At 41.2% G+C, this 14,561-nt stretch overlaps 1 protein-coding gene across 2 annotated transcripts in view; it reads left to right on the top strand.

Annotated features, from left to right (window-relative positions):
- Positions 1–14,561, top strand: part of pkp4 (plakophilin 4) — a 76,754-nt gene that overhangs the window by 6,754 nt on the left and 55,439 nt on the right. For both annotated transcript variants that reach the window (XM_079667179.1, XM_079667178.1), the window contains exon 2: positions 8,106–8,239. In XM_079667179.1, the coding sequence (XP_079523305.1) occupies positions 8,111–8,239 (129 nt within the window). In that variant the 5' untranslated portion in view covers positions 8,106–8,110. The remainder of the gene's footprint in view (positions 1–8,105; positions 8,240–14,561) is intronic.

The raw sequence follows: 14,561 nt of genomic DNA, 5'->3' as shown, positions 1-14,561 counted from the left end.
TTCAATGCATGTCAATGTCCTCTGTCCTGGTGGTAAAGGTACCGGAATAGGAATTTATTTTATGCATTTCACTTATTGAGGTTCTTCAAGGTTAATTCACCCTCAACGTTTTATTCCTGAAGATATTCTCTTCCTTTACAATTTAAATGCAGATGGTTTTATTGTTAAAAGTGTTGCAGTAGATTACCCTCTTCTTTAACACAAACTACAGTCAGCCAGCCTGAAGCTGGTTAGAATGAAGGGCTAATGGTTTTGTGTTAATATAAAAAGGTATTTTTTTTTTACATCAGCAGATGTAGAAATGCTACAGTGATTTATAGTACAAATTATTTGGGGGATAAAAACTCTTAATTGCCAGATTGTCAGGTTTGGTTCACAAAGTTTATCTAAAATGTGTTATAACTTTTTAATAGGCTACAAAGTTATTCTTGTTCAAGTTGAAAAGTGTTATTTGCTGCTTTGGCTTTTTACACATACTGCAGATGTTTTGACAAACTGCCAGGGATGTTAGAAGTTGCTCATACATAAAAACTACGTATTGAGACAGGGATGTTATAGAGACGAATATATGTATGACATTGGGATTTGTTTGAGTCATAATCTTCTAGGGCTGCTCAATTAATTTATTTAACTTATTTTAATCGCAATTACGATTTTGGCTCGCAACGATTATGAAAACAGCATAATCGAAATAAAACGATTATTTATTTTATTTCTATTTTTTTAATATTTTTTTTATTGGTTATTCAGTTGAATTATACTTAAAGTTCAGGGTAATCAACTGTTAAAAACATACTGTTCACATTTTTTTAGATAGATAGAAGATGAGAAGATGCTGAGTGAGCCGTTATTCCCCATGCGAATGACACCTTACACTGCCAGAGCCCGGACTCATGCCAATAGCTGGACATTTATTATGCTAATGTTCTTTTTCATCCTTTTCCCGTTCGGAGGATCTCTGTATTTCTGTCATACATTAAATCTTAACATGATCATTTGATGACCATCTGATATACTCAGCAGTGGGAAAACGTTTGACACAGCAAATGAAGTGCGTATGGTTGATAAAACTGCAGCAATGATTAAACACATTTTTAACTGAACTGTTAAATGAGGTTAAGTATTAAACGTCCCAATCCATGATCACATCATTGTATTCTACTTCAATTAGCTTGGTGCATAAAGTCTACTGTTACACTTGTCTTGTGCCACATCTGCTACACAAAGAGTGAGTTATTACATTGTCTTCTCTCGAGATGTAGTATTATGCTGTAATTCCTTTTAGGGAAGCATTGCTGCAGCTTCAGACGTGTTTGTGTTTTAATTGTATGCAGAAGGCATTAGGGTTTTAACTGCATCCGTCTGACAACAGGATAAAGCATGTCTGTCAGAGCATAAACTCTGTTCTATTTCATGGATTTACATGCAGTCACAATCATTTATGTTGTCTTCTGTCACAGCATATTGCTGCTGGTGACATGTTCGAAACAGCTGATGGGACTTCAGTCAAGCTTCTCTGCTCCCTATTAGTTGAGGTATTGTTGTGCGGAAATAATGTAGAGGGTGAATAATCATTGTAGGAAGTTATTCATGGAAAGTTGGTCCTCTGTTTTTACAGCTACACAATGCAAACATGGATTATTTGCTCTTCAGCCATCTTCCCTGTTTCTCTGTTGAGTAAACATATCTTGCAAGATAAAGTGCAGCTCAGGGAGTATTCATGCGGCGTGTGGCATTAGTTTGTGTGCTGTATAATAATGACTGTTTCCTGCCTTTACTCAGAGGCAGGCCCTGCCCTGTGGATACACATGCTCAGATAGGCCTCCGTTCATTGCAACATTTGTGGGGGTTAGGTTCAAGGTGTGAGGTAGGCATGGGTGCAGCCTCTGAATGATTTTTTTCCATGTGTGCTTTGTAAAGATTAGAGAAGTTGGAGGACAAGATGCTGTCGGACTATTGTCTCAACTCTATTTAGCTTCAAACTTGTCACCGTGGTTAATCCTATATCAACAGAAGAACAGGTATGTGTCTGTTTAAAGGAAGATACATCATTCTCTGTTGCCCGTTCAGGGTAATGATTGATATATGGATTGTGTGTGCATAAGAGACTGTTTACTCTGGAAAGAAAACATTCTTTTGCTGTTGGGTGTGTCGATATGAGCAAAACATTTTTCAGTAGTTTAAAGGAGAAGAAAGTGAAACATCTGGGGATCTAATAATAACTTTTTGTGTTTTGCTGTTGGCAAGTCAATCATGGGATTGGAGAGAATTTGTCATCCTCCTCAAAATAATTTTCACATAAGGTCACAAGCCACTTAATAATAAGTCCGGCACTTTTGAGGTTAATCAGTGACATGCAGTATGTGCAGGACCAATGGTGTCATTGTGTTACCCAATTTTCTAAAATCAGCTAAGAGCAATGACTTTGTCAGGGCTTCATTCAGCACTTCCCAACCACGTGTTTAGCCCAATAAAATGTGCAGGGATTCAGAGTTCCCGTTAGAATATCTTTTTGCCCGTCAAAATGTCCTTTTAAAGTTTAAATCTTCCGGACAAAATTTGAAAAGTGCCGGTCAAAGGTCTTCTTTGTTATTTATTGAGCTTTAAAACAAATTGATAGGATTTGATATTAAACAAACTAATTATAGTAGATTAACTACATTATTCAAAAGTGTACAGTAATTTACAATAACACGGGAATAATAAACGGAGCGCTCTCTCCTTCTCCTGACAGCCTGCCAGTATCATGCAGCTCGCGGACCCAGTAATGAGTGACCCGACAGTAAAACTAAACATACCTATAACTAGTTTAGATAGTTTGAGAGGTAATTCAAATAGCTACGTGTGATTTTCTAACCTGAAGTGTGTGTTTTGCTCCGCTCACCGCTGCAGGTGATCATGCAGAGCTGCGTGTCGACTCGTCAGCAGCAGCTGATCTCTCTCTCTCCCGTCAGATTAGACTTTACTCGCGTTTATGTCCATATCGATCAGACCTAAACAATAAGCGTAGCTATGCAACCGGCCACAAAGTATAGCGCAGCATTTGTTTACATGCCCACCGGAACCCCAAGGCATTACCAACAGATCAACGCACAATCAACCCATACAGGACATCTCTTTCTCCACATGAAGTGTTACGACCATTGTTACGACATTAGAATGGACTATTCTTGTCTGTCACATACTATTCTTGTCTTTCACATAAGTGGCGCAACTGATGCGGTATTGCGCTAAAGGGAAAGTATTTTGACCGGAGAGATTTAGATTTGCTGGTCTTCAGCATATTTTACCGGTCATAGTCCGGTAATTACCTGCTGATGGCAACTCTGCAGGGATTTCAGAAATGGTTTCAGAATGTTCTAATGCTGAAAACGTTATGCTGCTGTCCTGAATGTTTTTGGACCGTATACGAAAGGGTTAGGGTTAGAAGGTATACTTCTGTCTACATCCCGGGGATTTCTTGACGCTGAAATATATTTGTGTTCATATTGAATTCTGATCAATTATACTGGACCACAAATGTTAGTTTAATTCAATGAAGTAAATGCAGTGTGAAAGATGCAATTAAGCATAGTGGGTCTTTGGGGATGTCGTTATAGCTGCTAAGAGATTAGAAATGGGACTGTATTTCTCCCCACAAAGCTTGTATTCTACTAAATGCTGCTCGGTCACTCTAGATAAGTGCCAAGGGATAACTTATGTGTCACAGGGGCCTGAGAACTGTGGGTTTTCATTAAAAATACTCCAGATGGATCAAATGGCTGAAAACCTGCACCACGCCTCATGATTGCTCGTCTTCGATATATGTACGTATATATCAAGCATGCACTTTGTTTGACCACCTTGCTTGTTACAGACATCCAGAGGGGTGCATACGCTGAAAGCTTACAAGTCTTGGGCTGTAAAATATTTATAAGCTTCTATACAAAATGTTACTCTTATACATACTGTAGGGTTAGGAACTCAACTAAAAATATGGAACTCAAAACTAGTTTTAAGTAGACGGTAATACCCGTTTACTTCTTTTGGTCCTAAAAAGAGGTTGAGTAACCTTTTAACCAAATGCTTTAGCTCAGCAAGTTGGAACAATTATCATTTGCAGTGCTGCCTCTGCTGAATTAGAAATTTAGGCTAATTTGCAATAATTTCTCAGCTTATTTTCATTGATATGCGCTGAATGTCTGTGAAATTGTGTCATTCAGCCTCCTGAAGAAATTTCTTCTTCTCTGCTGATTGACAAACGGATCTTTTAAGTTGCACTTCTTGAAATAAAAGTGAGATATAAAGGAATGCATCAGTCAGGGATCTGTATGGATCCCAAATCAACTGCAGTGTGTAACACCATCAGCAAGCCTAATACAAGCTTGACAGTTTTAGTTTCTGAAAGTTGTTTTTAAATATTGCTGATAAAAGTCTATATTACTAAAGATAACTGATCAAATCAATTGGAGAGCAGTGCAGCAACATGAAAGGAAACATAGTAACTCATAGAGGTTTACCCTTCCAAATTCCAGAGTTCAAAATACGGCTAAAACCAAAACTTTAATAAATGGTAGGGTGTTTCACATACACACGGTAAAGGAAACTGTGTGCCTCCCTCTATAAAATCCCAACCTTTCATTACACCATCAATCCAAATAGACTCTTAACAGAAAAGCACACTATTCTTCAGGGTTAAGAATAACAAATCACTCATACACTTAAATATGCAGTCTTGGCTTAAAATATGCCCTTGGAGAAAAGTGTGCGCATCGGTCCAGCTGAATGTAAACACAGGTCTTACAATAACCGTGTTACTATGGTGCATATAGATTAACATATCCACTGTCTTTTTTGCTTTAACGTGGTTTCTCCCAGTAACCTGGTTTCCTGTATGCATATAAAAGTAGCCTGTGTAACAGCTGATAATATATTTGCTGCTGCAGTGCTCCTAGGAGAAGGTGACACAAGGCACAGGTGGCTTTCAGAGGGATTAGAGAACGGATGAATTCATGTCTGTAGATGGAAGTGATGCAAGAAGGCAGTATTTGAATCTGGGACAGTAGATCTCACTAAAGCAACATTCCCCTTCAGAAATATGATCTTCCATTTCAGTTTGACACTTACTGGTCAGAATTTAAAACACATTGCACTACAGCTTCCATCTACCCTCTCTTCCTTTACTCATGATCTACATTTAATCTGGGAGAAGGCAAGTCACGGAAAGAAGGATTATGTAAGAAGCTCGGAGGAGTGGCCGGAGACCGAGGTCAGTAAATCAGATCATGTGATCTGACGAGTCGGGGTGGGGTCAGGCTAAGACGTGTGTTGGCACTGGCAGACTAAGCATTGAGGATAATAATACTCTAAAGGGGAGATTTAGCTTTGACTAGAAAGAGTGTCTACTCAAAGGAATTCAGATTTTTGCGTGTTAAATAGTTAGACCAATCCGTCACTGAAAGAGATTGTTCAAAATGATCAGGTTTGTTTTACTTTTGGCGACATTCAAAGCCATGCCGTGTTTATTTTCTGCTTAGTGTGGGGAAATAACCGTAATGCTAATAATTAGACACTAGGTTACCTCATTGTTTAGACCAGAATGAGGTCATCTTTACTCTATGGGAACCACGCAGTGCACTCCCTAGGCATTAACCTAATGACAGCCTTGAAGATTGGGCCTGTTACCTCCTTCCCAGTCTTGTGCATGTGCTTAAAACTTTATATGATACCAACGTTTTTAACCGGGAGGAAGTTCAGCGATGTTATTTTTCCCCTCGGCATTTGGAGGGAAACTTTAAGAGAAATGTTGAAGAACCAGTCAGCCGTGTGCCTATAAAGCCAGGGTAGTTTGGCAGCTACATCATTGCCTTCACTCCAACCTCATGGCTGCTGAGAACTCTAGGATAAACAGAGAGAAATCTTTGTTGACCAGATATAATGGGGAATTTCAAAGGTAAGCTCACATAGACATTGCAATTTATCGTTGCTAAATGTTTGTATTCTGTGGTTGCTGTGTGTTTTTTCTATTTCTTACAACCCGCTTACAAAAGTCATTTTTTCGATGGACGGCTCATTTTGTATAATACTGAAGGGTTATGGAAAGGTCAAGCACGATAAGGCCCATTTAATACTTAATCGGTGGTGATTTACATGACAAAAACTGTCTTCCAAAGCTGCACACCTCTCTTTGTCCTTCTGTGAGTAGACAGAGAGAGAAGGCAGAAAGGATTTTGTCCACCCCGACCGGGTTGGCAACTTCTGTCAGCCTAAAATGTGCACTGAGCCAGTCCTTACTGTGTTGTTCTCTTAGTGTTTTTGTAAAAGTCAGGGAGGAGCAGTTCTGTCAAATCGAAACAGCTATTCCCGTTTCCTGTCGCCTGTTTTTCTGGGAATCTAGAGCCCTGTCCTTGATTCAAAGGCTGCAGTGGAAGTGGGAGGGACTCGGGCTGTGTGTTGCAACACTATGAATGAGCAAGATAGGAATTCGGGAGACTGACAGGGGAATACATGAAATATCCTGTGTGGACTAACATACTTAGGAGTAGTGAAAACCTTATCTGTCATTTAACACCAGGGCTGGCACATGACCCCGTTCAGCTCAGACACCTTGAAATGCTCACGCTGCCTTGGTGACAGACTCCCAGAATACTTCAGGGTCACATATCGCCAAAAAGTCTGTTGGACCTCCCACATACTTCCTACCCCCCCTCCAAAGTGTCATCGCTGGCCAAAACTTTTGTGTTCTCACTGTAAACAACCCTACCAGCTCACACAAACTGGCTGTCAGCCTAAGCTAAATGATTCCTTACTTATGTGAGTGTGTGTGTGTGCAGCAGCCTGATACAAGTAGGTGAGCGCTTTTACATGACATCAAATGACCCTTTAACCTTTTTTAAATGTCTGTCAGCACAAAATATACTTATTCAGTTAAGCTACCTTTATATTAAGTCTTGCCTTTACCCCGAGGCTGCCATTATGGAATAGGAGGACTGTAATAGACAGTTTCATGGAGGGAGCATTTTCCTGCAGCAGGGCTTTTTCTTAGATTTCCATAAGGGTTATTTCATGGTGGTTTTAGCCTATACACATCCTCTTCATATATCACTACACACTTATCACCTTGACTGCATTCTGTGTGGTTCAGTTAAGTACAGCATGGAGGTCAAGATATATGTGTAGGAATGTAGAGTTGGAATATGTCCTTATGTTTGTATCTTGACGATGACAGTGGCAGTGGATCTCTAAGGCAGTAAAAGTCATAGTAAAATCCCTGTTTCCCTGAAGCCACATACCTTCTTTGTTATTAGCCCCTTTTGTTTTTGTCTGCTGCTGCAGCCCTGAGCGAAGAGTCCGCCTTCAGCTCGCTCTGTCTGGCTCAACAGGCTGCTTCTAGTAAATATGGATCCTCCTTGAGCAGCGTTCCCTTGAAACTGTCCCTGTCAACAGATATAATGAGACCATAACTATTTGTTCCACTTTCTCATTTAAATCCTGGGGGCCAGAGAGAGCCAGAGACACATGGACACCTTGTCCCATTCGCTGGGCTGCTTTTTTTTCCTTTAAATTTGTCTCATGGGTCTGCTCTTCCTATCATCCTCCCTATTGTATTTCTTACAACAAACACACATAGTATTCATCATCTGTGCAGTGTGCACACATAGGCTTTGTATTTCGAGGCAGCTTTTGCATTGCTTGGATTTTTATTACATTGTTGTGTGTCTTCACCAGGATCGTCAGCCTTCGTTCTGTTTGTGTTGTGTTTTCTTATTGGACTGTATTACATACACAGATGATCATTTCACTTATGTGTTGTCTCAAGGCCATATGGCTCCGAGTTGCACTGCCACAGACGTGAAATATTGACAGTCTCTTTCTCTTTGAGCCATATGGCATGTGTGGGTGTGTGTTTGTGTATTGCTTGTGGTGTTGTGTGACCATTGATAGTCACTTCACTACATCACTCGCCTGTATGAATCAGGGAGTGGTTGACTCAGATGTGTATTTGCGAGTGGAGTATGCTTGCACTCGTCTGTGCACAGTCTGGTATGTGCACAAGAGTGTGTTCTTTTTTTCTCTTTTTTCTGAAGCGTGCTTTTGGTGACCAGTGTGTGTGCTTGTCCAAACAGGAGGAATGCCAGCTCCTGAGCAGAGCCCAGTGACGGAGGAGGGGCTTCTGCTGACCATCCGCGACAGTTCAACTGGCCGCAACATGGAGCCTGACAACACCGCCAACAACATCCTGGCCTCCGTCAAAGAACAGGTAAAGTGTTTCTTCTATGTACCCCACTATGACCCTGTTCATTCATGTAACATCTCTCATACTGCAGTGATACATGTTTTACGAACTGTTTATCTACAGGGATATTTATAGAAGGCTAATTTGTCCGGTGACTCACATTGCACTAAAAAGAAATGCACTGGGTAAAGTATGTGGAAATTCATATTAGTGCCACACACCCTGTTGTCACTGTAATTGTACAGCTTACCTCTACGGCGGTCAAAAGTAGAATATTGTCCTTTCATTGCACGTGGGATGAGTGAAAGATTTTTGTTTAAAGCAGAACCTGAGTTTGCGCTGGGCTTTCTTTACCTTTTTGTTTTATTCCTGAGGTGGAATAAGGTTGACTAGGGTCCATTGTTTGTTTATTGCCTGCAGTCGTGGGCTGGCTTGCATCAGTGCTCAACCAGGAAAAAGTTTCTCGCAGGGTTGTTGAGCCTGTGGAGGGACATGCCCTCTGAGTTACTCAATCTCTGCCTTCACTCTGTGATTCATCCACACTGTCTTTTGTTACATATGCACACTCCCTTATGCTCTCTTTATTTATTCTAGCACTCCATTCTTAAGAATCCAGCTGGGGGCAGATTGGGATTAATAGGTTTTTCCTCATTATTAATGATGTTAATTTCCCTCTGTGACATCTCATATACTTCTTTCCCGCACTCTGAAAGACAATGCATTAGAGCTGCAGTTAAAAAAGAATCACCAGAAAACACATTTGATTGATTTAAAATAAGCTCGGGGACGTGTCATTTAGCTTGCTGCGGGAAAGTAGCTATTGTTTACACGAGTAAGGAAGGAAGGAGGGAGCACCTGTCGATGTCACTTCCTTCCCTAGAGTATTAGTCAGCGGCTCGTCCGTTTGGAGCAGATATCCAGGCAGGCACGCAGGAGGAGCGAGTAGCCTGCCTGAGCTGTTGTTTTAGAGTGACTAGCTGGAGAAATGCCTCAGAGGGAATTCCTGCTAAAGAGTTGAGACGATGGAAAATGATCGCTCTCCTCAGTTTTTGTCGGAGTTGGAGAGGTGAAACAGAGGGTGAGTGTGAGTGAAAAGATGGAGGAGTTCACAGACCGTGCTTATGTGTTTTCGTGAGAGGTTTTCCTGTGATTTGTTGAGAGGCAGACCTTCGAGGGATCCTGCGGTCGATGTAAACATGCTGTGCTGTAGCTGTGGGTGCAGTTAGGGCTGGGGCTTAGCACGGCTGGATGTTTGGTAAGTGCTCTAACGATGGCTTTTCTTTCTGTCCTTTTTTTCTACCTTTTCATTGCCTGAGTTCCCTACCCCCCTCAATTGCTTCTTTACTCCTTTTCGTCCTTTGTTTACTTTGTCAATCTTCCCAAACTTCTTTTTCTGTCACTGTTGTTGTTACAGCTGCCCAGGCTTTGCCCAAACAAGGACAGATGATTCACCAACATCTTCTGATTGTGTTAATTTGCTTGGCTTATGTCTTGCCTCTGTCTTTGCTGCTGACAATTATAGCAGTAAGTCTCTTTGCCATTCATTTAAGGATTTGGTTCTGTCATGCTGCGGTTGCTGGTTATTAGGGTCCTGTCTTTGCTCTGTGCCTTTTTAATAGTACTGATCCACCATCAGGATGACATATTCATTATGGTTTATTACAGACTCCATTTAAGAGTGAAATGTCAATGATTCTTCTTGTGCACTGCACAACTTGCTTCAAAGAACCACGCAAGCTATTTCTCAAGCCTGACTGAGCCTTAACATTTATTGTAATTCAAAATGTCCCCTGTTCACTATTTATTATCTTTTTCAAATTTAATTTAACCCAAGGGGTAGTTTCGAGGATTATCTAAGACCTAGTTTCTTTCATCTGTTTCATCTTAAGCGTAATTGAAGCAGTGGGAGGCAGTGGCACTCAGCCCGACAGTCCTTTGTGTGGATTCAGCAAGCACAACGTCCTTGTGTGCTTTGTGAAATGTATTTGACTTTTTTTGTTTTTTATTTTTGCAAAAAACACAAATGTCTTTGGAATGTATTTTAATAAAAACAGAGAAGGGGGCTCAACACTCAGTAGTCCCAAATGAATATCTTCTAGCAGAATACAATTTTAGTAGGGCTGCATCATTTTGGACATTGGAATTTGCAAACTAATATTGTTGTGTGTATGTATGTATATATATGTATGTATGTATGTATATATATATATATATATATATATATATATATATATATATATATATATATATATATATATATATATATATATATATATATATATATAAGAACAAAAAGGTCAGGTATTTGTCCACGACTATACTGCCTTGCTTCGGTAATTGGTCTAGAATGACTGTGATTGGTGGTTTGCTGTGTATGCAGAGCTTGCATGTCACTCACTGGCAACAAACTCTATTTATCTCTTTAATCAGAACTAAAGATGTTCTGTCAGACAGACATCTGTTGTAGCCAAGTCATGGAAAAGGAGAACTGTGAGTTTTCCTTTTGTATCAATAAGGCAATACAGCACTCCCTGGGATGTGCAAATTGAGATGTTGATGTTGAAATGGTATTGAGCAGCCCTTAGATGCACCAAACACACTATGTCGTTTTATGGTTTGAAACTAAATGAAGAACTTTGATGCAGCCAAAAGTCTCCTTGTGTTTTTAAACACTCTTTAAAGGTGGGGTAAGTAAGTTTGAGAAACCGGCTTGAGATACACTTTTTGTTATATTCCATTGAATGCTCTTAACATCCCGATAACAATGAATATCTTAAGTGCTTTGACAAGAAATCCATAAAAAAATGTCATCTGAGGAAGCCGTAGTACTGTAAAAAGCACGACCAATCAATTTTAGCCGGCCCGGCTAAAATAACTGGATGGCCTACCTGCCTGTCAGCCTTCTATCTGTGCACAAACTTATCTCGTGCCCTCCTTGGTCATGTGCGCGTTCGTGTGTGTTGAAGGAGGGGCTCTGTAAGGAAGTAGCAGATTTTTTCCGGCTGTGTATTTTCACATTCTAGCGCACTCGAGCTGGTTTCTCCAAAATTACCTACCCCACCTTTAACTATCTACTACAAAGATTTGTTGCTAATATTTATTCATAAAAGCATTTCTGGCATGTGTCTTAATGTGATTCTTTGCACAAATGTAAATGCACAGTGGCATAGGCCGTATATTTTGAAGAATCCTGGCAGTTGCACCACATCTGATCCGACCTATTAGCTTTTTAAGAATAGGCCACATTTAATTCAGTATACAAGAGCGTTGGCAGCCTTTGGCACCCATTGAGCAGGCATCAATAAGTGTAAGATCAGGTCTTTAAAGAACATCTCAGTTATCTCTATGCATACTGCATCTCCCAGGAGAGTCCTAGCTGCAGAACCTGGGGGCCCCTTAGCTGCGGCAACTTGGATTTCATGCACAGCGAGCATTCCTTAATGTACACACATCTTTAGTGTCTTCATGGGTGTGAGTATGTGATGATGAGGCTCCTAATGACAGCTGGCTTCGGAGAGTAAACCTCGCTTTGTGCAGTTGGCATATTAAGGTTTATTATCGTCACATTTGAAATGTCAGGGGTATTGTAGAAACACTGCACATTTGCAGCCATAAAGGACTCTAAGATGTATCCCTCAGCAGGTTTTTATTATAATGTCAGAAATGAACATTTGTTACCTGGAGAAAACAGCTGGCTAATGCAAAATCACTTCATGTGTCATCCAGAGGGATAACATAAAATGTGTTTTGTTGTCATCCCCACACTTGTTTTTCTCTGTTAAAAACGTTAGATGTCAGAAGCTCAGTTTAAATTCAGGCCTTTTTATTTGGCCCATACTTTCGTTGTGTTTACAGCAATAAGAGCTTCAGGTGGTATCAGTGCAGGGAGTTTATATGGCGGTTTCCCCTCTTTGTGTTGTGGAGTGATTTTCCCTCAAACATAAACTTAACTCTGTGGTGATATGAGTCCTTGCAATCAAAAGGGTTGTTGAGCAGATCATTGCTAGTATCAAGATTGAGGTTTCTTGCCCCTGGAAACGCTGTGTTTTGGTGCTCTCTTCTTCCTTCCTCTCCCCCGTCGTGAGGCCTTGCCCTCAGAGTAATGCTGTTATTAGGTGTGCCTGGACATGCCTATATCAACCACACGGCTGGCAAAAAAGGGCCTCTAAGGCAAGCCGCCTCCCAGAAAACACCACAGTGGAATTTTCCCACTTCGATGGAGTCCATTACGCATGAAAAATCTGTCTGCCTCCTGCTTCTCCGTGGCAAACTTGAGTTACACTCTGTGACCCCGTTTCATCCAAATCAGGCACAGGCACTCAGACGGAGTGAGCTGACCTTGCTTTGAGTGCTACATCTACATCAGCCTCTTAAGAGCTCGATGAGCTGGCTGAAATATTACGCACTCGAGATACTCATGCAAGTCTCTATCACGTTATAATGAGGCCAAAGTAATCTTTGTCTAAGAGACCCAGCTTAAGGGGTTAATGGTAGGGGTCGGGTCAAAGCGTCAAGGCTACGTTTTTAGCCGTTTTGCAATTTCATGCCATAAGCACAGCAGAAAGGTTGAATTCTCTCTGCAGGCGATAGTGTCCATTCCCCCTCCATAGGCGAAATAAGGACTCTAATTACAATCGACTAGTGATTTTCCTCCCGTCCTCCTGGTCTTATCTGCCTTCCTCTCCCCGGTGCTGCCGCTGTGACACAAGCAAGGAGAAATTTAGAGGCATAAGCATTCTGGCCTCGATTATAGTCATAAAAATGGAAGCCTGGCTCTGAGCAATTACCCCATGGGAGAGCAGAACAAGTATGAGAGGAAAAGCGTGAGACCGATTCATGGGGGAGGGATTCAGGTGAAGGAGAGTGCTCAGATATACAGAGGAAAGACAAAACATTCAGAAATGGAAGAAGGGTGCAGAGGGTGGTGAATGATGAAGGGAGAAGACAAAAGTGAGTGTGAGGATGATAGAGAGAGACAGAGTCAGAGAGGCTGTCACCTGCGACTGGTTTTCTAAAGCGCTGTGGCAGGAGGCTGTCAATGTAGAGGAAAATAGAAAAGACGAGGAAGAAGAAGAAGAAGAAGAAGAGGAAATAATGTGACATGATGTCAAAGGAGGGGTGCATGCGCATGCCCTGACACAGTGCTGTCGTTTTGAACCCAGCCCAGGGAGATCTCCCCCCAACTGGCCTGTTAATACTCATCACCGTCACTGTCATCATCGTCATTATCACTATAATCACTGCCACAGTCAACAAGAGACACCGAGGATATGGTCACTGAGGAGCAGGAGTTGCACTCAGGAAGGTTAAAGCACAGTAGCTGCTGCCGGGCTGTCCTTGGGAGGGCATACGTTCAATTGGAACGTTTCAGAATTCCTTTATTAGTCCTGCCGCGGGGAAATGTACAGCAATACAGCAAAAGTGACATAGTAGATAAAAGGATGGCATTAATAAAGTAGCTAACATGTTAAATATAGAGAAAAAGCACACATAAAAATAAAGGCAAATAAGTACTCATCCATGGCTCAAGAACGAGTAGCAGCATTTAAATAGCTAAATTAACATATTAAAGGTGGGGTAGGTAATTTTGGAGAAACCAGCTCGAGTGCACTAGAATTTGAAAATACACAACTGGAACAAATCTGCCACTTCCTTACAGAGCCCCTCCTCCAACACACATGAACACACACATGACCAATGAGGACACGAGATAAGTTCGTGCACAGATGGAAGGGTGACAGGCAGGTAGGCCATCCAGTTATTTTAGCCGATTTTCATTGCTATCGGGATGTTAAGAGCATTCCATGGAATATAACAAAAAGTGTATCTCGAGCCGGTTTCTCAAACTTACCTAACCCACCTTTAAGGTTTGAGATTCTATGAAAATGATCTTATCCGCATAAAAATGATTATGGTATTGCACAGGGAGATTGCCTAAAGAAGTGTATATCACATTACAGGTCTATTGAACAAGATCTCAACAGCATTGTATTGTCTGGGGGGTCCACCAGCAGCCGTGGTGGAGGTATAGTCGTGTCTTTGGGATGATCACAGCCTCAATCCCCAATGATGTTTATGGCTTTGTTTTATCCTCTGCCCAAACATCTCTCGGATGATTTTCTCTAATGACTGATCCTGAGGTAATAGCACAAGTCACTGCAGTCTTTGTTCACCACGGCAACCTCCAGATTGACATGTGCTAGATTGCTTACTCTCCTCATTTTGGCCTGCAGCAATGTTCTTTTTTGTCTGACACAACGCTATTGATTTCTCCGTGGAATTGTACGTTCGCAGGTCTACATGAATTGCCCTGGCTGTGTGATCGCACTGCTGCAGCATTTTAGGT

Source organism: Notothenia rossii, assembly GCF_949606895.1.
Source record: "Notothenia rossii genome assembly, chromosome: 2".
Taxonomy (NCBI): Eukaryota; Metazoa; Chordata; class Actinopteri; order Perciformes; family Nototheniidae; genus Notothenia; species Notothenia rossii.
This window is presented reverse-complemented; position numbering and strand designations above follow the sequence as displayed.